This window comes from Halichoerus grypus, chromosome 7 (genome assembly GCF_964656455.1).
Source record: "Halichoerus grypus chromosome 7, mHalGry1.hap1.1, whole genome shotgun sequence".
Lineage (NCBI taxonomy): Eukaryota > Metazoa > Chordata > Mammalia > Carnivora > Phocidae > Halichoerus > Halichoerus grypus.
In genome coordinates this window covers 143,332,460-143,358,883 of record NC_135718.1, presented here as the reverse complement: position 1 = coordinate 143,358,883, position 26,424 = coordinate 143,332,460, and the positions used below count along the sequence as shown (strand labels likewise).

General features: G+C 34.9%; 1 protein-coding gene across 1 annotated transcript in view; it reads right to left on the bottom strand.

Moving 5' to 3' along the window:
* LYPLAL1 (lysophospholipase like 1) overlaps nt 1-23,577 on the bottom strand; it is a 38,421-nt gene extending 14,844 nt beyond the window's left edge. The window contains exons 1-3 of the mRNA XM_036096182.2: nt 23,422-23,577; nt 18,044-18,143; nt 987-1,156 (exon numbers count right to left, since the gene is read on the bottom strand). Of these exons, the coding sequence (XP_035952075.1) occupies nt 987-1,156; nt 18,044-18,143; nt 23,422-23,515 (364 nt within the window). The 5' untranslated portion in view covers nt 23,516-23,577. The remainder of the gene's footprint in view (nt 1-986; nt 1,157-18,043; nt 18,144-23,421) is intronic.
* Between the last annotated feature and the right edge of the window lie 2,847 nt (nt 23,578-26,424).

The window sequence follows — 26,424 nt, the reverse complement described above, 5'->3', positions numbered from 1 at the left end:
ACTTTTTTTTTTTTTTTTTTTTGTTCTCTATTTAGATGTTAAAACAGAGGACCAGAAAGGGGATGTTGCTGGGCTGGAGCGCACACTGCTTTTAACTAACAAAAGTGGAAGTTGAAGGCAAGGCAGAAGAGAATGGATTTTATTCATCATATTATTACTCTGCCTCTCAACTGAATGACTAGTTCAGTACTTCAATAAACACAAAGGAAGTTTATTAATTTACCCAAATCTTGTCTATACAAGATCTCAATGTGTATTTTAATGTTATTTAGAATATGATAGAGATAGTTAATTTGCTTTATAATTTCATCATTAAATACAACTCATTATAAATTGAATAGTTGTATTTGAAAATAAAACTCCTTCACCAAAATATGTCCTTACCATCCACATCCTACCCAGCCAATCTCATTTTCCCATGTATTATAGAAATAGAGATTTTAATAGTTTATGTATTTAATGACTACAGAGAAAGAAAAGGGCATTAAGTAGAATAAACAGCTTATCTAAAGGTACTTTATATTCTCTTGGAAACAGAAATTGCTGAAGGTATGTTTAACAGGAGTTTATAAATGCCCTGCTCCTGTGATACTAAGTCTGAAGAGTTTACTTTTCATGGATTTTATATTACATTTTGACTGCATATACTACCTTAATCATGGCAATAGTTTAAACATATTTATAAAACTTAAGCTACCTAAAATAAAATATTTTAAAAACTGAAGTGAATGATCTCTTAATTGAAATTTGAGCATGGAATTCTCAAATTATGTTACTATCAGAAAGAAAATAAATTAAGGTTGTTAATTTATGACATGAGCTGTTGTTTAATATTTTTGAAACCCTTAATATGTAAACTCTATTTGACACTATGAAAAGGTCAAGTGATATACAAGTATTTCTAAATAATATTCCAAGTAAAGTTCAATGTATTGAAATAAACGAAATTGAAAGAAACTTAAATTACCAACATTTAAAAGTCTTACCTACTAATATTCTATTCTTCTTGATCCCACTCTTTATTTCATCATCAATCAAATCAGTAAGCACTTGACACATTATATTGATTGATTCAAGGTGTTCTGGGCAGTCATTAGATATTTTAAGTCTGTCAAACCATACACTGGAGATTCCTCCTTTCATAGGAGTATATGGCCTGTTTAAAACCAAAACAAACAAACAAAACCAAAAAGAAAACAAAGGAAAAGGGAATGTTATTAAAATGGATGTTTCAATTTCTAAAACACTACTGTGTTGAATAATTGCAATTTCCTCCAAGTTTTATAAATTAAAGAGTTCATATTGAAAACAGCCTCATGCATATTGCATTAACTTACTTGCCTATACTTACACTGATCCCATTAACATTTCTTAATGCCAACTCATCTTTTCCTATTCTCTCCATCTTTTCAGATTCATAAATTCTTCAGATAATTCCCATGAAAAATGAATTATATATATATATAAAACATATAATTATATAATTAATATAGTGTACACGTGTTTATTTTTTTCTGCTCAATTTAAATGACTGATCAGGTCTACCATTTTTTTTTTCAATTTCTGTTTTGATTTACTTTAGACCCTTCCCCCCCTTAATGTAGGATCAATATTTTAGTATTCATAACCAACTGAATAATGTGTGTCCCTGCAAAAAGTTTAATATCTCAAGAGTGGAAAAAAATGATTCACCAAAATGCTTTTAAAAGGTGGTTAATTTGTAGCACTTAAGTATGAAAAGATGAGTTAATATTTTAAGAGCTTTCTTAATCACATCCAGATGATCCTTAGAATGAGGGCTCAATTTTTTTTTTAATCAAGAGTTAGAACTTCTGTTTTTTTTTTTTTTGGTCTTCTCAGGGACCTTGAAATGAGAATTTAATGGGGTACAAATACTCTTTGGAAGCACTCATCAAACAGCTATCCATACTGTTTGCATCATTTGGGTCTCAAACTGGGTGCGTCGTTGGACTTATGTTTTATGTGATAAGATGCTCTGAACTGGGTGCTCTGTTGAACAAAACTGATCTTACAAGATGCTTTATATTTACATATAAGGGGAGATGGTTATAGTATTAGTGAATCTTCACCCATTCATTGTATATTCCTACTCTGGAATGCTCTGTTAAAGTGAGTGAGTGTGTGTTTATGGCAAGGTATTCCAAATGTTCTGTTTTAACCAATTACAACGGGGTCAATAGGTACATGTCCTATGTTGGTAAAGGTTAATGAAGGGGAATGAAAACAATCTTAGACATTCCTGTAAGCAAACATAGGGGTATAGCAGGATACAGAAGATAAACACGGAGAATGAAGGTTTTCCAAAGATGAGGCATAAGAGGGTTCCATCAAAAAAACTGTTTTCCACATGGCAAAGTATGCTTTCCCTTTACACGACAGTGAAAACAGGATTTATGTCCTATGCAAGAAAGCCTTGGAAAACACAACCAGTGCTAAAAGTACCCATCATTATTTCAAAGAAATCTAAACCAGTGCTGACCACAGATGCAGAATTCCTCCTATATTTACCCTTCGACCATCTCAGAGTTAGCTGTATACTCTCACCCTCCAAAATCAGTGAAATAAAAGTATGAAATGTACAGGTAGAAGAGAAAAAAAAGAGGGCTGAAAGCCACCAACTGAGACCTGACAGTGCCTTCCTGTATGTGCTCTAGTGAAAAACAAATGTTCTCCAAGTGGAACAACCAACTGGAACTTCAGCAAACCCAAAGAGCTAGAAATATTCAATTCTTATTCTCTCATCCACTGTTATCAAAAGACTCCACAATCTGTGCAGATCTGCCCTTGAGTAGCATCCACTCTATGGGACCAAATGAGTGATACTGGAGAGAGCAGAACTAATTTTTCTGCATTGATCATACCACTCCAACATAAATGGACATCCACTTTTGGTGCCTGGAAATCAAGAGGATTATATTTGGAAAGTTTCTCAGAGAAACTGAAAGCAATCTGAAAATAAGAGCTCATCTACAGAGGATCTTGTTTATTTACTAAAATAGAAGAATGTTATAAACATTACTTTGTGACATCTTTCTATAATTTGAATGTATATTTTGAATATCCCCTGTAAGACAGGGCATAAAAACCTAAATTTTCTTCTGGTTTATGAAGACATATGATATTTTGCAAAGATGGGAAATTATATGTGTTTTTTTGATGTTTTTCAGATAAATCTTATTCTGTGCACCACTCCTCCTCTCCATTGCTCCTCTCTTCTCCCACTCCCCCATCCTGCCTTTCACACTAGGTAAACTGTGTTTAGGATCTGGAATATATCCTTGAATTTTTTTTTTTTTTGCACATACATTAAAACATGCATCTTTATAGGATATTTTTTTAGAGCACTATTTCCTTTTAAAAAACGAAACAGCCTATTTGCTTTCCTTATATGCATCATGCTTTTCTCCCTTAACAGTAACTTACGGATATCCTTCCTGATATAGTTTGAACCCATCTTTTTAAATGGCTATAAAATACCATATGATAAATATGTCCCACAGTTTCATCAGCCATTCCCCTACTAATGGACATTTATTTGGTACACAGGTTTTAGCCACTAACAATGGTGCTGCATTAAACATATTTGCATACATGTTTTTATGTACTGGGACTTTTATTCCTATGGAACAGTCTAAGAAACAGGACTACTGGACAGAAAGACATTAATTTTTATCTTATTAGATGTTTCAAAGTTGCTACCATTAAGGCTATAAAAATTCACTTTTGTGCAAGAAAAGAGAACATCCTTTTGTCCACAGCCCTAACAGCAATAGGTGCTAACATCCTTTTAAAATATTAGCACTTAAGGGTATCAACTATAGTTTAAAATCAACTTTCTTGAAGCATAATTTACATACATAAAAGTACACATTTAAATATATAGGTCCAAGACCTGCCAATATAATCATCTCCACAATGACACAGAACATTCCCTTTACTTTGGAGAATTCCACCCTGCCCCTTTGCAGGCAATTCCCATTCACTATCCTAGGCAACCATGGAGTGATTTTTATCACTATAGAGAGTGTTTCCTGTTCTAGAACTCTACATAAACAGAATTACCTATTTGTATCATTTGATATTTTTTTCTATTGGGGTTTTGATTTTTTTCCCATTAGTTTAGAAGAGCACTTGGTCTATAATTGACACTTAAATAGTTGTCATTTGTATTTCAAGTATTTTTTAACATCTATTTTTACATATTGACATTACGTATTTATGGTGTCTTTTAAAAAAATCAGAGAAAAGACATTGCATTTGATATAATTTGTCCTTAAAAGAAAAAGCAACTAAAATTTCTAGGTCTCCTGATTTAAGAGGCTCTTCCTAATCCATACATTTTTACACGTGGAACTCAAAAATTTCTAAGATTTTTGCTTTCATTTTTAGATTTCAGTCATGAAATTTCCTGGAATTTATTTCATACATGAAGTGCCATAAGGGTTCAAGTTCATTTTCTCCCATATGGATAGTCAATTGTGTTCATACTATTATTACTAAAAGAAAAAAAAAATCTTTCACAAAGGTGAAATTCCATCTTCACCATATATTTAATTTTATAGTTCTGAGTTATCTAGTCTCTCTCAACCTAGATTCTGTGAAAGAATGAAGCCCTAATGCCTAACACATACACTATATACAATAAATGGACTTCTCTCCAATGCATGTAGAATGGTACTAGTTCTGTATTATCCTTGGGGGAATCAAGAAAACAACAAATCATTTCCTGAGCTCCCTGAGCTCTGTGATTCAGGTGAAGAACTCTGGTTGAGAAAGGTTCTATTTTGTTCTACTTACGTATTTATATATCCTTATGTTAGGATGATACTGATGACACTGAAGTGGCTTTAAAGTGTGTTCTAAAGTTGAGTAATGTTAGTTACTCTCTAACATCATCAAAACCAATCTATTTTTCAGACTCGTCCTCCCTATTCTCAGGCATCCATTCGTTTTTATCTAAGAAATTAATCGCATATTTAGTAATTTAAAAATAATTTCAAAGAATTCTCCTTAAAAGTCCTTGTGGAATTTTAACTAATATTGCATTATTGTCTGGGAATTAACACTTTATGACATAAAACTGAGAGGAGGGAAGATTTTTGCAGACTGAGCTCTTCCTAGGATCTGCCACATTCATATGGGGCCTCTCTTGGATTGTTTTCCAGGCTTTTAAAGGGTGCAGAGAAGATAAAATTCTGCATCAGATTTCTACTAGGACTCCAAAGAACCTACTTTCTCCCTCATTCCTGCAGGCCTTCTGACCTCAGAAGCTGCTTGGCTCAAGAGAGGTAAATAAATTGGAATCAGAAGGGGAGAGAACACAGAAAGCATTCAAGCCTCCCATCTCCCAGAATCCCTTTCTCAGGATTAACTTTCTTAAAGTACTCTGAAAATGAAAGCAGGTGCTTTCTACTAGTATTAATGTCAGTGTCAGGCAAAATGAAATCCCAAACTGCATTTAATTTGTCATCGAAATCTCAATGTTCTGAATGAAAACTGAATATACAGCATTCACTTTAAACCCTGAATTAGACTGTTACTCTTTTGAATTATTTCTACTTCCCTCTTGATTTTATTCTGCTATTTCTCTAAGTATTTATTTGCCTGTCTAAACACTTAAATAAGGATGATATCATAGGCTAAAATCTGAATCATTCTGGGAACTCAGCCATTAATAGAAAAAAATGACACGCACGTAATTTTTTGTCCTTTGACAGCGCCTTACTTCATCAGACCTAGATGCTCCACGGAGGTGGATTCCTGAGGTAAATTTCACGAAACAGGAGTTTTTTGTTCTCTCAATTCTCTAAGAGAATTACAATTTGTTCAAAAGAGATAACTGGGAAAATTTAATGAGAAAGAATAATTTAGAACATTTTTGTTAAGAAAACATAATCAAGAATGCATAATTCTCTTAATATGTTAGAATAACCTTTAAAGAAAGCATAAAAATAAGACTTTTTTAAAACAGCTAAACAAACTGGCACATATGTTATACTCATTCACCTTTTCCCTCAAATAAATCACTTTATTAGCTAGTATAAAACAGCTCAGACGTTACCACAATAAATAAATATGCTTGGTAAAGAACATCTGTGTGGCTCCTAAGTCAATCAATCAATCAAACACACTGGTAAAATATTAAACTGGAATAAAATGTCCAAGGCTAAAAAACAAAAGAGTTGACATTCAGCTTGATACCAAGTTCTGTTTTGATCTGTGTTCTCTAAAATCATAAAATCAAAAGGTCATTCATAACCTTTAAGATAACATCACGTGGCTCCAGTATTCTCTGTGTCATTTCATAGAACCTCCCCAGCAATCACCAGGTCCAGGCACATTTCCCTCTCGTTTTTCTTCAAACAGGACGGCCTCATTATTGATGTAGGGGCTTTGCATCTGATATTCTACCTGGAATGCCCTGTGTCACACTTCTGCATGGTGGGGCTCCCATCGATCATTTAGGTCTCAGCTCAAATGTTCCCCTCCTTAGGGAAGTCTTCCTTGACCCTACAATTTAAAGTGTATCTCCCCTCCACCCTAAAACACACACACACGCACACTCTATCTTTCTATTCCATTATTCTATTTACCTGTCTTAACAGAATATATCACTATTTGAAATGAATATATTTAGTTGCTCTTATATTTTCCATTGATTCTTTTCCACAGCAATACCCTGGGTGCCAAGAACAAGTATTTGTTGAATGATGAATGTCAATAATCATTTGTGTCACTGGGAATAATTTGGGTCAGCTGGAAATAAGAGAATTATCTAATATTGGTCTATTCTGCTCTGAATATCTTTTGACTTTAATTTGTGTAAAATCCATATTGCGATTTCTAGGAAAAGGTCAAATTTTTCTTTTGTTGCTTAAAAAAAAAAAACATGTTTCTAAGAAATGTTTTTACATACAAATAGGTATTTAAGTGTGCTATTTAAAATAATTACCAAGGAAGTAAAACTATTTCTTCAAAATAGCTGTTTTTAGTACGCTCCTTACCAGTGAAGTGTACTTGAAGTACAGATCTATTGGTATCAGGAGAGCGATCTCCCAATATTGTGCTTCAGATACGAATTGAATTTCAAGTGACAGAGTAAAAATGAATCCATTATTATCTACACCTAAATCTAAAGTACCTAACCCTGTTCTGGAATACATTTAATAAAAAATAGAAACATACACTTCCCTGGAAAAATAGTAATCAAAAAGTAGAGGCACTATGCAAATCTTATTACTGCTAGAATTTTTCAAAACAACGAGAGCAATTTATATCATCATATAAGTTATTAATTGGCTTGTTAAAAAATTGCTATTATTTTTAAAATGGAAATTCTAATAGTAAGCCCAAACCAAGAAAACCTCTAATTACAAATACAACTAAAGTTGCTTTAGAAACAAAAATCTTTATTGAGCACTTCAATTAAATAGAGTTCAAATTAATAATGAAAAAAATGAAGCAATATTTTCCATTTAAATCGACACAGCAAGTTAACTGCCGACTTTTACTTAATATACCCCTAACTTAGCTGATTAAAAACATCTATTAAATAGGGTTGAGGAAAAGGATACCTTATAGTCAAAATGGCAATTTACAATTTAATCAAAACATACTGACATGCTGTAATAGACCACAACTTGGTAAATATAACAGACTATTGTTCTCTTCTTAAGCTCTTCAAAATATGTATGACTATTGAAAACAAAAATTGTAACTGTGTTTTGATAGGGTTTTCAATATATGTAAATGAAATACATACGACAAGCATAACGACGGGGGGGGAGATAAAGGTAACTATATGGTTGTGTGCTTCTCACATTTCATGTCAAGTAAAAATCTAACTAGGTGAAAGGTTTGATATATATCTTGTAATCCCTAGAACAATTGGGAAAAAATAAAAATACATAGTCAAAATGGAATATTAACAAAATTCAAATTATCCATAAAGAAGATAGCACAGGGAGAAAGAGGAAGAAAAAGCTGTAGACTTAAAAGTCAAACATTATCACTGATTACATTAAATGTAAATGGTCTAAACAAATCATTTAAAAGAAACCATCACATTGGTTAAAGAGAAAAAACAAAGCTCAAATACATGATGTCTTTAAGAAACCCACTTTAAATATGATATAGATTGGCTAAAAGCAAAAAGATGAAAAAAACACATACTATACTATTATTTGTTTTAAGTACATAAAAATGCGTTTTAGTATCTTGTTCTTGCATCCTGCTGTCCTCCTAAATTCACTCATTTCTAGTAGTTACTTAGTAGATTCCTTATGATCTTTGTGTAAACAGTCATTATCATCTGGGAATAAAGGCACTGTTACTTTCTCCTCTTCAACCTTTATTCTTTTTATTTCATCAACTTGCCTTATTGTGCTTGTTTGAACTTCCATACATTGTCGAACAGAATCAAGGACCTCCTTCTGACCCAGCATCAGGGCTCCCTGGTCAGCAGGGAGTCTGCTTCTCCCTCTGCCCCTCACCCCACTCGCGCTTTCTCTCTCTCAAATAAATTAAAAAAATCTTTTAAAAAAAAAGGACCTCCTTCTCTGAAATCTTTGAGGGGAAGCATTCAGTATTTCACCATTTAAATATTATGTTAGTTACAAGTTTTTATCTATGCACCTTTTATTATGTTGAGAAAATTTCATTCTTTACCTAATTAGTGGAGAGTTTTCTTTATGAACTGGTTAAATGCTTTTTCTGTATCCTTTGAAATAAACATGTTTTTTTAATCTTTCGTTTTGTTAACACAGTGATTACATTGATGGATTTTCAAATGTTAAGCTAACTTTTCATTCCTGGGATAAACTCCATCTGGTCATAATGTATTATCCATTTTATATGTAGCTGAATTTGACTTGCTAGTGTTTTGTGAAGGAATTTTACACATGTTTATGAGAGTATTGATTTGTAGTTTTCTTGAATGTCTTTGTAAAGTTTTGTTATCAGGGTTATACTGGTCTCTTAATATGTGTTAGGAAATGCTCCTGTTTCCTGAGTTTGTGTTGTTTCTTACTTCAATGTTCAACAAAATTTACTAGTGGAATTAAGTGGACCTGAAGGTTGCTTGTGTGAAGGTTTTGATAATGAATTCAATTTCTTTCAAAATGAGGGTATTCTGATTTTTATTTTATTTTTATGTCAGTTTTGGTCATTTGTGTTTCTCATGGAATTTGTATCTTTTCTCTAATTGTTCAACTTTATTAATATAAAGTTTTCATGATAGTTCCCTTTACTGCCTTTAGGATTTGTGCTGATATTCTTTAATTTCATATTTAGAAATATGTTGTTAATTTCCAAATATTTGGGAGTATTCTAGATATCTTACTGCTATTGATTTCTAATTTCTTTCCATTCTTGTCACAGAAAATATTCTGTACAATCTCAGTCTTTTGGTACTCACTGTTACTTATAGTATGGTCTTCCTTCTATATAATCTCTTGGTGACTGTCCTACAAGACTTTTTTGTACAGAGTTTTATAAATATCAATGTTTAAGGTAGTTTTAGTACTAATACTAACCAAATTTTATATCTGCTTAGCCATTCTTTTTCTAAATTGTCCTATTAGATCCTGGAGAATGAGTATTAAAATCTTCAACTATGATTGTAGATCAGTCTACTTCTCCCTTTAGTTCTGTCAGTTTCCTCTGCATGTGCTTATAAGCAGTATTATTAAGTCTTCCTCTTTAAGATCTACTTTTAGCTTATAAATATTCATTTTTATCTCTGGTAATACCTTGACGTATACTTTATTTAATAATAATATACTATGTCAGCTTTCCTATGTTTACTGTTTATATAGCATATCTTTTCCCCTCCTTTTGCTTTTTGATTAGTGTCTTTTTCCAAACTTAAAATTAATACCTCTAATAATCTCAAGCATGTAAATAATAAAGACATTTAAAAAGTTATCTCCCATAATACATTATGTTAACTGAATTTAAAAAATTAAAAAAAAAATAGAAAGTTATCTCCTGCAAAAATGTTTTTAAAACTCCATTTCAAATTAACCTATAGTTTCCAAAGTAAGAGCTCTCAAATTTTGATGCAGAAAATGCAGGGAGCCAGATCACATCCAAAATCTGCTTCCATTTTCAGAGGTGGGAAGGAAGATTCTGTAATTTTTTATATAAATATGCTGGTATACTTGAGTACAAATGGTTGATAGATACTTTAATCTACCTACAAGAGAAGTGGTGCTCCTTAAATTGCAAATTATGACCTCTATCTCATACTTACTCAATCAGAATCTAAGAGACTGTAACCTAAAAATCCACATTTTAATAATATCCCAGATGATTCTTATCGGGAACAGTATATTTTAAAAACAATTATCTTCCAGTTTAAAATTCCAATTTTCCAATTAACTGTAAAGCTAAAAAAAAAAAAAAAAAAAAATCCTTCCAATTGGGTGCTGACTCATGAACATTGGGCCAGTATATTAAATTTAAAATGCCCCAAACAAAACACATTGCATGTTCAATCACTGCATGTATAATATTGTCATAGATTCCCTACCTTAACATCACCACCTTCTCCTTTCCCCTAATTTTCAATTTTTCCCAGTCTCTGCTGTGTGAATCTCTCTTGAATTGAATGCTTGTATTACATCCACCACAGTGACCTAGTTCAGACTTTTATGATTGCTAGACCAGTGGATCTCACCTCTGGCTGCCTACGAGAATCAGAAATGAAGCTTTTAAAAATCTTTCTGCCTTGGCCACATCCCAAGCCAATTAAATCAAACTCTCTGGGGGTAACAACCAGATGGAGTTGCAGATAAAATACAGGACACCAGTTAAATTTTAATTTCAGATAAACAATAAATACTTTTTTTTAGTATAAGTATGTTCCAGATATAGTTTCTTTACTTGCTAAATAAAGCTGGCAACCCTATACTCTAGCATTGGTAATATGTCAATCACTGAAACGTAGGTACAGGATCAGCAAGTAAAATATATAGCCCATTGTGAGCTGGAGTTTAAAAATTCTGAAAGCTACTGCATTAGACCAGGGGTCAGCAAGCCTTTTCTGTAAAAGCCATAGAGTAAATATTTTAGGCTCTGTGGACCATATATAGTCTCTTTGGCAACTACTGAACTCTGTTTTGTAGCACAAAAGCAACCATAGATAATATGTAAATGACAGAGTGTGGTTGTATTCCAATAAAACTTTATTTATAAGAATAGGTGGTAGGCCATATTTAACTCACAGGCTGTAGTTTGCTGACCCTACTCTAGATGATCAGATCATTTCAGACTTCCATTTTGTTATTCAATATATTCATTATTTTTCTCAGCTTTACATCATCTGGAAATTTGAACAGTGTGAAAATAAAACTCATGTATATGAAAATAAAACTGCTAGCCCAAATACTTCTTGAAAATACAACCCACACACATAGGTCTGGAAAATTTCTTCAAGGATTATCAGCAATTAATTCTTTGGATAATATTTCTACATCCTGCCCACAAGGATATCACAGATTACTATTAATAACTAACATTTATTCAGTGCTTATTTTATGTCAGACATCACGCTGAGGAATTTACATATATATTCAATAACACCATATATTCTCATGACAACTCTCTGAGGTAGATATAATTATTACTTCCAGTTTGCACTTCAGGAAATTGGGACACCAATAGAGAGGTGAAATACCTTGCTCAAGATCTTACAGCACTTAAGTAGAGAAATCTAGATTCAAACCCAGGCCTGCCTAATCCAAAGATCATATTCTTAACCACTGTACCACAATAATTCTATCTTCAATAGCCTACTGAACAATATGATATCTTGGATATTTCCCTGACCTATTGGTCCAACACTGTGGCAAAAAAAGAAGAGTATTACATTACTGGTTCTTATTTATACTCCATAAAATCTGAAGGGACCTAAAATTCAAAAAGTTAATGACTAAAGGATTTTGGAAATCTAGTCCCATCAGTTCATTTTAGATATGTGAAAATTAAGACCCAGAACTGATAAATTCTTCATTAATGGCCTTCACCATTTTATTTTAAATAAGAATTAGTTGAATCACAGACCTGTACCTCTGAAACAAATAATACATTATATGTTAAAAAAAAAAAAAAAAAAAGGAAGAAGATAGCAGGAGGGGAAGAATGAAGGGGGGAAATTGGAGGGGGAGATGAACCATGAGAGACTATGGACTCTGAGAAACAAACTGAGGGTTCTGGGGGGGGGATGGGTTAGCCTGGTGATGGGTATTAAAGAGGGCACGTTCTGCATGGAGCACTGGGTGTTATACGCAAACAATGAATCATGGAACACTACAACAAAAACTAATGATGTAATGTATGGTGATTAACATAACATAAAAAAAAAAAGAATTAGATGACATATTTCTAAAAGTCTTCACTTTTCCTCCTTAACTGAAGTACTGGTTTCTCAAAGATTGCACATTGTATAGCACATATCAGATTGCTGATTCAAAGTAATCAGAAGGAATAACAAGTGAATTTATTGCTTATATATTACTATATTTGTCAGTCTGGATAGGTATCACATAACTTTTATTAACATATAATACACTTAAATATAAATGGCACGAAAATGAATAAAACATAAATGTAACTATACATATTTCCAAAGCTTATATCCATTAACTAAGCTTAGAAATAATCAACATATTAGTACTCTATTCCTGTTTTGATACTTCTATGTATTTTTCTTTTCAGTCTGTTATTTTTTAGAGGCTGTTAAATTATAAAGTAGATCTCATTGTAAAGGCAACAATTTTGTGACCAAGAAAAAAATATTTAAAGAATTTTGAGTGTACAAGGAAAAAAATCATCTATCTATCTATCTTTACCTAAACACATTAAATTAGTAAACTGCTAGGCTGATTTAGTGATACTGAAAGCATTGTTTATTTGATAACTGATAGATAACCCTTAGAGAGCCTCAGGAATAAAAATAGAAACTGTTTTTAAAATAAATTAATGCTAGTAAGTGTTCGGTGAAATGGGTATCCTAATACACTGCTGGTAATAATGCAAACTGTCCATTCTTGGAAAACAATTTAGAAGAGCTAATCCCCTAAACAAAAAGGAACTGACTATAAGGTCTCTGAGTACTTTCTAGGAATTTTTCCTGAAGGAAAATCAGAAATAGGATAAATAGATATATATAGTGATAAACTGAGGATAAAAACTAAAACAGTCTACAAAAGAATAAATTTTAGAAGAATATTCTATAGCTATTAAAACAGTTTTCTATATTTCAGTGAGAAATTGTTATAGGAAGAAATCATCAAATACAGTATTAAGTGAAAAAAAGGCAGAATTTATAATTGTATGTTTAGTATGAACTCACATTTGCAAAACTAAATAAACAAATAAGACATTAAAGATATTAAAGATAGGATGATAGTCTTAACAGTGGTCGTCTACTTTTTATGATATTTGTGGTTTACTCAAGTTTTTACTTTTAGTTAGAAAAATGCAAAAGGTTTCCAAAATGTTGTTCCTCTAGGACAAATTTTTATTAACTATATTTATATAAAATCACCACTAATAGTTCTAAAATCTGAGGGCATTAGGGCTGGACTGATTGAATAGTCTGGAAAAGGCATACTGAAGAGGCCAGATGGTGAACAGGAGTCATAATACATAACTACCAAACATAATTTAATGGGAAAAAACTAAGAAATGATCATTTGTGGGACAGAAAATTAGGTCTAAAAATATGAAAACCCTTAAAATGTATTACATTTAATTCACCACGAAATTAAGGAAGCATCATCACCAATTTCAATAGGACAAGAGAATAAAATATTATTGAATTGTAAACACTATCTAGTGTCTTCAATTCAATGCCTTTAATGCCCATGTACTTAAGTAAAAATAATCTGGAAATACATTAAAACAGAAAGGAAAGAGCATATGCCAAAACTACAATGAGATGTAAGATGAACTAAGATTGAAAAAATCCTCAGTCAATAGAGATATGGTTCATATTTGAATGAAAACAGTTCAGATCTTGTAATTTTAAACTGCATATTAAATACAGTTTCTAATTGTTCTGAAGAGCCCGAGACATCTGGAAGTAAGACTTGCTGATTTCTGCACTGTTCATGGAACAAAAGAAAAATGATTTCACAGTAATGTTGAAACAGATTTTCTAATATAATAAAACACTGAACCAGTTCTTGCTTGTTATACTTGCCTGTTATAAGATCCCTTCTGACATTTAGAAGATCATAAAATCCAAAGGTCTGGAGCCACTGGTAATCCTTGGTCAGTGACATTTGATTTCCAATGTGCGAAAGGACCAATGAAACACAGCAGAGCTACGGAATGTACAACTTGCTGAATATGTGACACAAAATAACTCTGCTAGGTCAGTTGAGGGTTCTGGTACTTATGTTTGAAAGCAATAAACATTTTACAAACTTACTTGAATTGTATGTTGACAGCAAATTAACTGGCACTATTATCCTTAATTACATGCATTTCATTTCACTCTCTTATTTGATGCCTCCAATCAAAGATAGAGGTCTGAGATGTAATACCCCATGACGCAGATCTGTAGATCTTATAGAAAAAACACATATATACACTATCTCTGAAAATTTTTGAAAAGCCCTTGAGTTCTTAAACGGGAAACTGCAAAGTTTATTCAATTGTGAGGTTTTTATTTCTTCATTTTAGGAATCTTAGAACCAGTGAAAACAGGGAAGCAAAGCTTCACAATCCCATGCTCTCAAGAGTAAATTCTGAAGGAAAGTGGACTTTTGTATTTAATGTTTCTGACCTAGAGTAATTAAATCTAAAAATAAAGAAAGCCTAGTACATAAAGACCTGTTCTTAGGTGCAATCTCAACTTCTTTTTGTATTGATTCAAAGACAATGATGCCATTCATACTTTAATTACCTCAGATATTTGTTTTTCTAAAATATAAACAGCTGACCACACTGCAACATTTTTTTTTTTTCCTAACAGAGAACCAAGATACTAATCATCTGGTATGTGTGGGAATAGAGGTGTAATTTTAAAGCAGGGTTTCTCAGCCTAGGCACCACTGTGATTTGGGGCTGGATAACGGTCTGTTGTGGGGGCCGTCCCGAGCAGTGCAGGATGCTGAGCAGCATCCCAGGCTTCTACCCACTCGCTGCCCGGAGCCTCTTATGCTGCTTCCCCAGCCCGCTGTGACAAACAAAAATGTCTCCCAACACTGCAAATGTTCTCGGAGGAAGAATCATCCTTGCTTGAGAACTAACCATTTAAATCGTCTCATCATTTAAAAAAAAAATCTTACAAGTTCAAGCACTAAAACCCATGAGAAATCTAAGTAAAAATGATTTGATCTAGGATAGTTGTCCCTAACATACTATAAATGTATGGGACCTCCTCTTAAAAGTCTAAAATTGCACTGCCCAAAATGGTAACTCCCAGCCACGCGGAGCTATAGAGCATCTAAAAATGTACCTAGTTTAACCAGGTACTTAACTTTCACTTTTATTTAATGTAATTTTTTTACTGAAGTATAAGTAACATACAGTGTTATATTAGTTTCAGGTATACAACATGCTTCAACAATTCTATACATTACTCAGTGCTCACCACTGATAAATGTAGTCACCACCCGTCAAATGTCGTTAACATTATTGACTATATTCCTTATGCTGTACTCTTCATCTCTGTGACTTATTTATTACTGTAAATTTGTACCTCTTAATCCCATTTATCTGCTTCACCTATCCCCCACCCACCTCCCCTCTGACAACCATCAGTTTGTTCTTTGTATTTAAGACTCTGTTTTTTGGTTTCTTTCTTTGTTCGTTGGTTTTTTTACATTCCACATAGAAGTGAGATCACGTGGTATTTGTCTTTCTCTGACTTACTTCACTTAGCATAATACATCTAGGTCCATCCATCTTGCTGCAAATGGCAAGATCTTCATTTTTTTTTATGGCTGAGTAATACTCCTGTGTGTGTGTGTACACACACGCACCACATCTTTATCTGTTCATTTATTGATGGCACTTCGGTTGCTTCCATATCTTGGTTACTGTAAATAATGCTGCAATAATAAACACAGGAGTGCATCTATCTTTTCAAATTAGTGTTTTTGTTTTCTTTGAGGAAATAATTATTTATTTAATATAAATTTAATTGATCGATCAGCATCCAAATGGAGATATGCTGCACATATGAAATATATACCAGATTTCAAAGATTTAGAAAGAATAAAAGAATGTAAATTACCACTTTAATAACTTTATATTGATTTATATTGATTTTATACTGATTCAACATTACATGTTGAAATGATAATATTTTGGATATAATGGGTTAAATAAAATATATTATTAAAATTAATTTACTTGTTTGTTTTTCCTTTTTTTAATGTGGTGTCAAGAACATTTAACTTTACATATGTGGCTCATATTATATTTCATTGGTTAGCATGGTCTAAAATGTTTGATGATCTGTTCAAATAGGTATTGACGATGAAAATATATAATACCAAAAAGTTACCATGAATTCAGTGAAATATTTCAGTGATTTTATATTTTACTTAAACACAACAGCACCCACAAATAATACTGAGTGCACATGGAGATTTTTGGATGCTCAGGGCCTAAAGTTTGAGATCCACTGGTCTGCAACACGTATCAAAACTGGCGACGTACTGAATGGAGCACTGGGTGTTATACGCAAACAATCATGGAATACTACATCAAAAACTAATGATGTAATGTATGGTGATTAACATAACATAATTAAAAAAAAACTGGCGATGATATAAAATTCATAAGCTGAAAGCATTAATTCTAGAATCTGTTTCCAATGATCTTCCATTCAATTTAGTCAGACAATTACGATTATATTTAGGCTGAAATGAACTTATCTTTCCCATCTCCATAGGAATACCACTGTCTTTCTCCTTCCAAACTTCACTTACCCTAAAAACCAATAGCAAATGACAAGCTCTTTGGACATTTCAAAGACATTCAACTTACAACACAAAATTAACCCCTTGATCAGTAGGTCTTTTATTTGCACTACCAAACTACTAAACTCCTCTAAAATTATATAAAAAAAACTTTTTTTGAATCTTAAATTTTACAACAAAATTATCATTTTATTGTTCTACCTCTTTCAGTTCTATCAATTGCGGTAAGTAAAATCTTAATTGTACATAAAAAGGTCCTTGAAGTTCTGGTTCTGATTCTCCTTAACACTAAGTTAATAGAAAAATAAAAACAAAATGCCTTTGCATAAGCACACAGTATAATTAATAAGAATAAATCAAGAACAGATTAATGGGAAATCAGAGTAGGATGCATAGCTCAGCACATAATCTTGGTTACCCAAAAAAGTATTTGCAAACCCCAGTTTAAAGCATGTACTCAGGATAAAAGCCTATGCAGATGCTAACTAAATAATTATAAAAAGCAGTATGACTTCAAAACTATACCAATCTCATGACTGTGCATTTTGTTAAACACATCTACCGGTTGTATAATCTAAATATTTATTAAGTAGTCAATTCCATATTCCTATTATGGTTTACTGATTCAAAAAGCTTAACATTGTTTCTAAAACTTTTTAAGTGTAGAAAGCATGCCACAAAACCCTTTGCCAGAGATTATGAACTCTGGCATAACTAAATTAGAAAGCTTATACTTGTTGGGAGCTATTAGTTTCTTTTTGGGGTAAATAAAGGGAAAAGAGAGTTTGAAAGATGAGCAATCTGCAGGGCCAGAGGAAGCAGAGTTCTGTAGGTGTGCTTAGGACAAAGTTTAAGTTAAGAGCTTCAGGGAATGCTTTACAAAGAGGGAAGAAATTACCTGCCTCGCAGAACTTGGCCCAATCGTGGAATTGGGGGAAAAAAAAAAGTTCTAGAAGAAAAGGTACCCCAATTCAAAACACTTTAAGTACAGAATTAAGTTTAAAGAACATTTAGCTAGTACATCTACTTATATACATTTTATGCCACAGTTATACTGAGCAGTGAGATAAATTACTGCATACCTGGGAGGAGCTGTTGGATAAATAATTTTTATGTGTTGGAATGTTAACTCTTGATTTAAAACCTGCTTGATCCATGTTCTCAATCCTTGTCCAGAATCACCTGATGGATCACAAAATGTAGATTAAGATAAAACATTTTGACAACACAGTGTATTTAAAAGCAAGTCTGTAACTTTCATATCATACAGAGGCTGGAACAAGGAATACAAAAAAATCTCCATATATAAAAAAAACTGCATAGAAACCAATTTATCAACATGAATTAATAACTAAAAACAATTTAGATAGTTTTACTCCTAACTTCACCACTGATCACTTTAAAGACCTTGTTTGAGTTTTAAGTTTCCTTGTTTGTTTAAAGGGTATAACAGGCACAAATACATGAAGTAAATTATTTTTTCGAAAAAAAACATTCTTTCCATATCTGATTTTAAACACTGTCATTTCTTATCTTACTCTTAAAAATATTAAATTTCTGGGGCGCCTGGGTGGCTCAGTCATTAAGCGTCTGCCTTCAGCTCAGGTCATGATCCCAAAGTCCTGGGATCGAGCCCCGCATCGGGCTCCCTGCTCCGCGGGAAGCCTGCTTCTCCCTCTCCCACTCCCCCTGCTTGGGTTCCCTCTCTCGCTGTGTCTCTCTCTGTCAGATAAATAAATAAAATCTTAAAAAAAAAAAAAAATTAAATTTCTGAAGTGAATATAAACTTTTATAGTTGGACCAACCTAAAACAATTTTTTTGGTTAAAATAACAAGATCTTTCAAAAGGGGTATTTAGCAAACCTTATTTTTAACTTGAAGAAATCTAAATTTAATTTTGATAACAGGTTTACGTGATGTAAAGTAATGATTATACATCCCAAGGCTGAAAAATAATCAAAATCCATGCAAGAATTAATGTATGGATATTTCCATTAAAAAAAAATGGAAGGAAATATAGGTCCATGTTATGTAGTCATGAAGAGGAAATTTTAAAGGTAACAACTTTTAATTGTTTAAATCAGCTCATTAAGACATCAACTCAAAGTATATCTACTGAATACCTATTACTGCATCAGGCACTGTGCTCCGCAAGATGAGGAAGAAGGGTCCCTACTCTCACTGAGGGTACAGTTTATTTTGAGAAACACACATAAGTCAAACAATCATACATCAAGATGAAAGACAAATGTAACCACTGCAAAGATGAGACACTTGGTGCTGCCAGGGTTTATTATATTCAGAAGCGACCCAGCTAAGGAGGTCAGGGGTAACATTACTAGAATATAAGCTCTGCAAAGTGAAGTTCATTTTGTATTTTATCCAGTGTTATTTTTTTATTTAATGCCTAGATTACAAATGACACAAACTGACAGTTTTCAGATCTACAGGATGGTGAAAAGTGAAGCAAGCGCACAAGGAAAGAGCAACTCGGAGAGAATATGGCAAATGCTGAGATCCTTTACAGGAAGGAGGAGGAGGACATTTAGGAATGAGGGAAAGAGCAGTGAGTGCAAGATGAGGCCAGAGAAACTATAGGGATGTGACAAATCCTAAGAGCACGGAGCTACTTTTTGGCAGAAAGGTGGCCATCTTCTAAGGGTCACTCTGGCAGCTGTGTGAAGACAGGAGGGGAGAACAAAAGTAGGTGTGGGGAGATCAATTAGGAGGCTACTGTCCAGGTGACAGATGCTTAAATTAGGGGTCTAGCAATGGCATGTACGGGAATAGGTACAAGGATACTTAGGAGATAAAATAGATAGGGATTGGTAATAGATTAGTTATTGGGGGGGTCAATGGTGAAGGTTTCAAAGATGACGGTGAGGTTTCTGGCCAGGATAACTGAGTGAACAACGGAACTACACACTAAGACAGGAAACACCTGAATCAGCGGGTCTATACTCCCTATACTGCCTACAAGGTCCTCTACCTCAACAATCAGCTGCAAGACAAACGCTGTAAGCTATGAATGGTTTTTACATTTTTTAAGAGTTGCTAAAAAAAAATAAAGGAGAAAAGGGAAGAGAGACAGAAAAGAAAAATGTCCAAGAAACCATATCTGGCCCACAAAACCTGAAATGGTTGCTGAATGCTGTTCCCATGAATGTCGGGGAACCTACCTCAGGGCCTCTGTCCCAGGTTCTCCCTTGTCTGCAACATTCTAACCCAACATCCACATGATTCACTCACTTAAGTCCAGCTGCCTAAGTACCACATTCATAGTGAGGCCTACTCTGACCACCTTATCTAAAACTATCACCCCCGACACCTTCCATCCTCCTTGTCTTGCTCTCTCTTTTTTCCATAGAACTTACTACTATCCACTATATAATATTTCCTCCACTGGAATGTAAGTTCCACAAGAAAAGGGATTTTTGGGGTGCCTGGGTGGCTCAGTCGTTAAGCATCTGCCTTCAGCTCAGGTCATGATCCCAAGGTAGTGGGATCGAGCCCCGCGTCGGGCTCCCTGCTCCGTGGGAAGCCTGCTTCTCTCTCTCCCACTCCCCCTGCTTGTGTTCCCTCTCTCGCTGTCTCTCTCTCTGTCATATAAATAAATAAATACAAGAACAGGGATTTTTGTTTCGTTCATTAATATATGCCTGGAGCCTAGAACAGTGCCTTGCACAGTGGCCATATAATAGATATTTCTTGAATGAATGGATTAATAAATGAATGATTATTAGGCAGTGGGATAAACTTGTCCAGAACTTGAAGGAAAATTAAAATAGAGACACAAATTTATGTCACCCTATAGAGGAAAAGACAGAATACTCAGGCATATATGCACATTAGCCTGGAGGGAAAAATGCAAAATGAAAAAAGAGGTCATAGGACCAAATTCTGAGGAGCCCCAACATTAATGGAGAGAGAGAACAGGATGAGTGCGCAAAATCAATTAAAAGGAATAAACAGGTAGAAAAAAACAAGAAAGTGTTTCGAGAACACTGAATGTTGAGGATAGTTCAAATAAGATGACTGAAAAATGTTCCCCACATTTAGCAACACAGAAATTACTAGTAACTTTAATAAGAGCCAACTCAGTTTGCTGAGACTTACCGCATGAGGAGAAAGCAAGATATGCACGATTCGGATCTGTGTGAACCTTACAGCGCAGTGTGGACTATAGACATTAAATTTGGTAATTACAAATATGAATACCATTAAAAGAAGTACCATAGTGTTCTAAAGGAGCATACAAGAGAGTGAATTAATCTAAGCTGGGAAGCTGAACAAAGCTAATTAAACTATTGTTTGTTTTTATCATCCTGAAAAAAGGTACTTCTTTGGTATTTTAGTAGTAGGAAAGGCTCAAATTAAGTTGGCTATATCTTACTCACATTCCCGTATGTTCTTCTATGGCTGCCATATTCTAGAAGAGAACTTCAGCCCTTTAAGATAAAAAAAAAAAAAAAAAAAAAAAAATCTGCCTCTAAATACACTTTTCCAACTTTGAAAAGCAAAACTTAATGCTACAAAGTAACATCCATTCATCCATTCACAAGGCCCACTTTTTAAAAAGCCAGCACTTTATTCTAAGAGCGTGGTAAAACTATTAAAATTGGTTTGGCCGTATTTGGATTAACCAGAACCCAAACACCTATAACATAACCACATATAGTAAAGTCTAATGTAAAATCATACTTCCAGTAAGGGTTTTAATTTACTACAATGGAGCTCTAACTATACGGGAATTGCATTTCATTTGCATAATTAGCAGAATTCTTTGGATAAATTCTTTTTTCCGAAGTTCAAAGGGAAAAATATGTATTTTGGGTTTACAATTTATAAAAATACCAGTAATTTGGAATTGAAAAGAGTAAGGATGGTACTTTAAGCAAAGTGGTCCAAGGAAAAAAGAAAAGTCTAGGAGTATTTCCTAAAGATATTACAAAACAATTATTTATTACAAAGACTATGGTATCCGGGAATTTCTGGATGCTTATAAATGAACATCCTTGGAGCCCCAAATAGTACCAGGAATAGTCTCTTGATTGTAAAGCTTTGGTGTCCTCTTCGACACCTCACTTCACCATTCTAAATATATTTCATTAGCCAAGTCTTTCCCTTTAAACATCTCTGGCCCATTTCTTCTCTATTTCCAAAATGATACAGCCTAGTTCAGAGTTTTTCCACCTTACCCCTTCTGGAGTCGGAGAGATCTGGGTGCGAATCCTAATTCCACTACCACTCATGGCAACAGCCAAGTGACCTTGGGCAAGCTGTTCAGCTTATCAGGGCTCATTTTTAAAATGAGAATACTTCCCACAAGTGCCCATTTCCAGGCCTCCACCTCTTACCTTTCCAATCCCCTCCATTATCCAACCACCATCCTCTTTAAGCCTACAAAAGTCTCAGCTCAAAGCCCACGTCTCGGTCAAATTGGTAAAATCTGACAAGCTCTTCATCTTACAAATGCCTTACTTAGTATGCCTAACCACAGTTTTTTCCTTACAATTCTCTTGGCAGTAAATCATTTACCATCTTGTGATCTCCCATCCACTGCTGACTCAAACTAATTGAACTGTTTTTGTTTTTAACTTTAGGTAGGCGCCCTGAGGACACTGGCTGCATCTCATTTCTTTAAAAAATATTTCCCAAGAACTTACCCTAGGCCAAGCACTAGGGATGCAAAGAATAAAACAAGGGTCCTTACTCTTGAGGAAGGGAAAGTGAAGTGGGAAAGACAGGCTTAAGTAATTACAGATGAGTGTAAGGAATGCTATACAGAATTAAGCACACGCGCCACTAAGGGCGAGCAGTGGAAGGAGAGTATCTGCCCTTGGGACTGAGAGCGGACTCTGTGCTGTACCTAGGGGGCTTAAGGAAAAGAAGGGGAAAGAGGACAAAGAAGGAAGTAGCAGGAAAGAAAGGAAAGGGAGAAAGTACTCCAGCCCTGGCACAGTGCCTCCTTTTACAAATATTAACTGTCTCAACTGTCTACAGCAGTACGAGAGACTGGAAAAAGAAAATGGCAAATGATCCAAGGCGGTTGAAAGCCCCAATCACTAACAGCTGACCCTGGAAAGTACTAAATAATTTGTCTCTAGCAGAAAACTTACCTTACTAACTTGCTGTGTTTAAACTTGAGGGAGAACAATGAGGGGGTCGGGGTGGTAGCAAGGGTTGCAATGGATGGAGAGAATGGTGTGGATGGAGGAATGGCCCAGTGGTGGGACACAAGGGCCATCACCGAGGACGATGGGCCAATGATCGAAAAACCGAATACACGGTGGGGAAGCCCGTGTGTCCACAGCCGCGGGGTTAGCGAGGGGAGGGTCGTCCTCTCCGAGACCACTGAGCCCTATCGAGGCCCAGCGACTCCTCCACTAGGGCAACACTAGGGGACCCGAGGGGAGGACGATTCCCAAGCAGAAAACTAGGACGTGAAACTGTAATCCACCTGAGCCGTGCAGGAAGATCAGAGAGGCGCTGTGCCTCCCAGCCGGCGACACTATGCAACGCTGCAACCGAATCGAACCCGACGTAGCCGCCATCGCTGCCGCCCGAGGAGCTCCGTGGGCCCCGCCCCTCCACCGCGCGGGCCCGCGCACGTAGGCACGCAGGGGAGGGGGCGCGCGCCTGGAGACGCGCATGCGCGGTGGCGCCGGTGCGGTCCTGACTCGGTCAAGTCTGAGTCAGTTCTTGTTGCCTTGAGAGTTTGGTTTTGCAGAGGGTGGTTTTGTGCAGGTGACAGCTTCGGTAAGCCTCATGGGTATATTTATTTGCTGTATGATTTTTAACTGCAACCCTGAAATTCAGGATTGCCTTTTTATTTCGAGAAATATTGTTGTTATTATGTTCAAAATTTAACAAATATAATCATATTTTACCTTCCACTTTGGGCCTTGAACCGGATGTTTGTAGCTTTTTATATACAAAATAAGACAACTATATAATAACTCTGTAGTTTTAAAAAATAGTTTACACAGCAGATCTAAGGAGGTGCCATTTCACACCCATTAAGATGGTTATTATTAGAAAAACAAAATAAATGTTGGTGATGACGTGGAGAAATTGGAACCCTTGTACATTGCCGATGGGAATGTAGAATGGTGTAGCAGCTGTGGACGCAGTTTAGTTGTTCCTCAAAAAGTTAAATGGTTACCATATGATCTAGCAATTCTACCTTTAGTTATATATGAAGAAATGAAAGCAGGAACTCAAACAGGTATTTGTACACCAGTGTTCATTATTCACAATAGCCAAAAGGTAGAGGCAGCCCAACTGGCCATCAGTGGATGAATGGAAAACAAAATGTGTGTGCGTACAATGGAGTGTTATTCAGCCTTAAAAAGGAATGAAATTCTGATACATGCTACAACATACATGAACCTTGAAAACAGTATGGCAAGTGGAATAAGCCAGACACAGAAGGATAAATATTGTATGATTCCACTTAGATGAGGTACCTAGGATAGGCAAATTCCTAAAGACAGAACGTGAAGTAGCAATTACCAAAAGCAAAGGGGAAGGGGGGATGAGGAGATGGTGTTTAATGGGCATAGGGTTTCTGTTTGGGATGATGAAATACTTCTGGAAATAGTGATGATGATGGTCATACAGCATTGCAAATGTACTTATTGTTACTGAACTCTACACTTAAAACTGGTTAAAATGGCACATTTTATGTTATGTACATTTTATCACAATTTTTAAATTACTAAAAGCAAATGGAATTACCTTCTATATAAAGACCTAGCCATAGACATCTTTTAATGCTGAGGGCTGGAGACCCAAAAAATGGCTCTTTCCTCATGTAAAATTCATCAAACAACTGAGTAGAACTTTAAGTGCCGTTAAACACCAGTCTTCCATTCATTGTAGTTTGCATCATGTTTAAGCAATTCCAACTTATCTTTTATTTGTTCATGGTACTCACCCTACTCCCAAGTGACTAAGTTGCTTAACATCATGGGTCAGTTGCCAAGATAAGCTCTATGCTATCACAGTGTTGGACCAATGCTGTCCATGGGAATGGGCCTACATGCCTTTAGTTCACCAGATCCAAAAGGAACTCTGAGTCATTTCACTAAAGCCTCTAGATCTTCAGCTGAGAGTACTGAGAATGAAGTCATTCGAGAGGACAGACTGGGGTGGACTGACCTCTGATAACCAATTCTTAAAAAATACTTCTATCTTTAGGCCCACCTTCCACACATGAATTCTTGATAACTTTCCAGAGCCAGGTGAAAAGAGGCCAGTGTTATACTAGGCGAAACCACTTGGAGATATGCCAGGTAAGTCTTCAAGTTCTGCTCTTAGAACTCCATTACTGCCAGAGAACCTGGCTGCACATCATCCCATGCTTTGAGGCAGCACAAAATCAGAAACATAATTATTTGCTAATGTATTATAGCTAATATATATTACTAATGGGGATACTACACAGCTGAAATTCATTGGGACTTAGTAAGTGCCAAGTGTTGTCATAAGTAAATTCCCATAAAACTCTGTACTATTGCTTTCTGTTTTTGCCAGTGAAGCTCAAAGAGGTAAGGAACTTGGCCGAAGAGCATCCTGCCAGTCATTTGTAGAGCCCGGGCTCACATATTGGGCCTGACTCTAAAGTCCAGGTCCTTAACTGTTACACATTTACACACGAGCTCACAAAAATAAGACAGGACAAGCCCCAACTATTTCATTTCAAAAGCAAAACAAAACAAAAACCCCCAAACCCCCAAATACTTCTGGGATTTGGACTGTAGCCCTTTAGAGTCTCTACTGATTAGGAGTTCTTACTAATCAGTTACTTCAGATTTCCCCAAGTCTCCTGGTATTAGCTCCTCATTTGTTTCTCTACCTGAATGAAAACCATTTTGAGCAGACAGAAGAGCAGTCCCAGAAGGTTGGGATTCTGAGTTTTCACCTAGAACTTGAGTCTTCCCAGATTCAGGATCCTTATTAGAATAAACCAGATTTTCCCGAACCTAATCAAAGTGCTCTTTTATTTCCAGTGATTTAAATGCTTAGCAATTATTGCTATTCCTTTCATCTTATTTATAGAACACACAGAAGGTTTTAGATTACTATATTTAGAAGTGCCATCTGGTAGGCAAACTATTGAACAAAAATGTTTTGTTCCTTTCATGTAACTACATTACTTTGAAATGTAATTAAGTCTCAGAATGGTTATTTGCTTCTTTTATGGTGGATCTTTTGCCCTATTGAACTGGGGGAAAAATTCTTCCTGGTAGATTTTTATTCATGCATTCTTTTACTCTTTGTGTATCTCTTAATTTTTTTGTTGTTACTCATTTGCTTTTAGACACTCTGTTTGCCCATTATTGATGTACTCCACTTTTGGTAACTTCAGTGTCTAAACTAAGAAAAGCTAGTAGACAAAATAAAAGTAAAAAAAAAAAATCTCCATTTTTGTAGGGTTTTGATATCTACTGAAATCTAA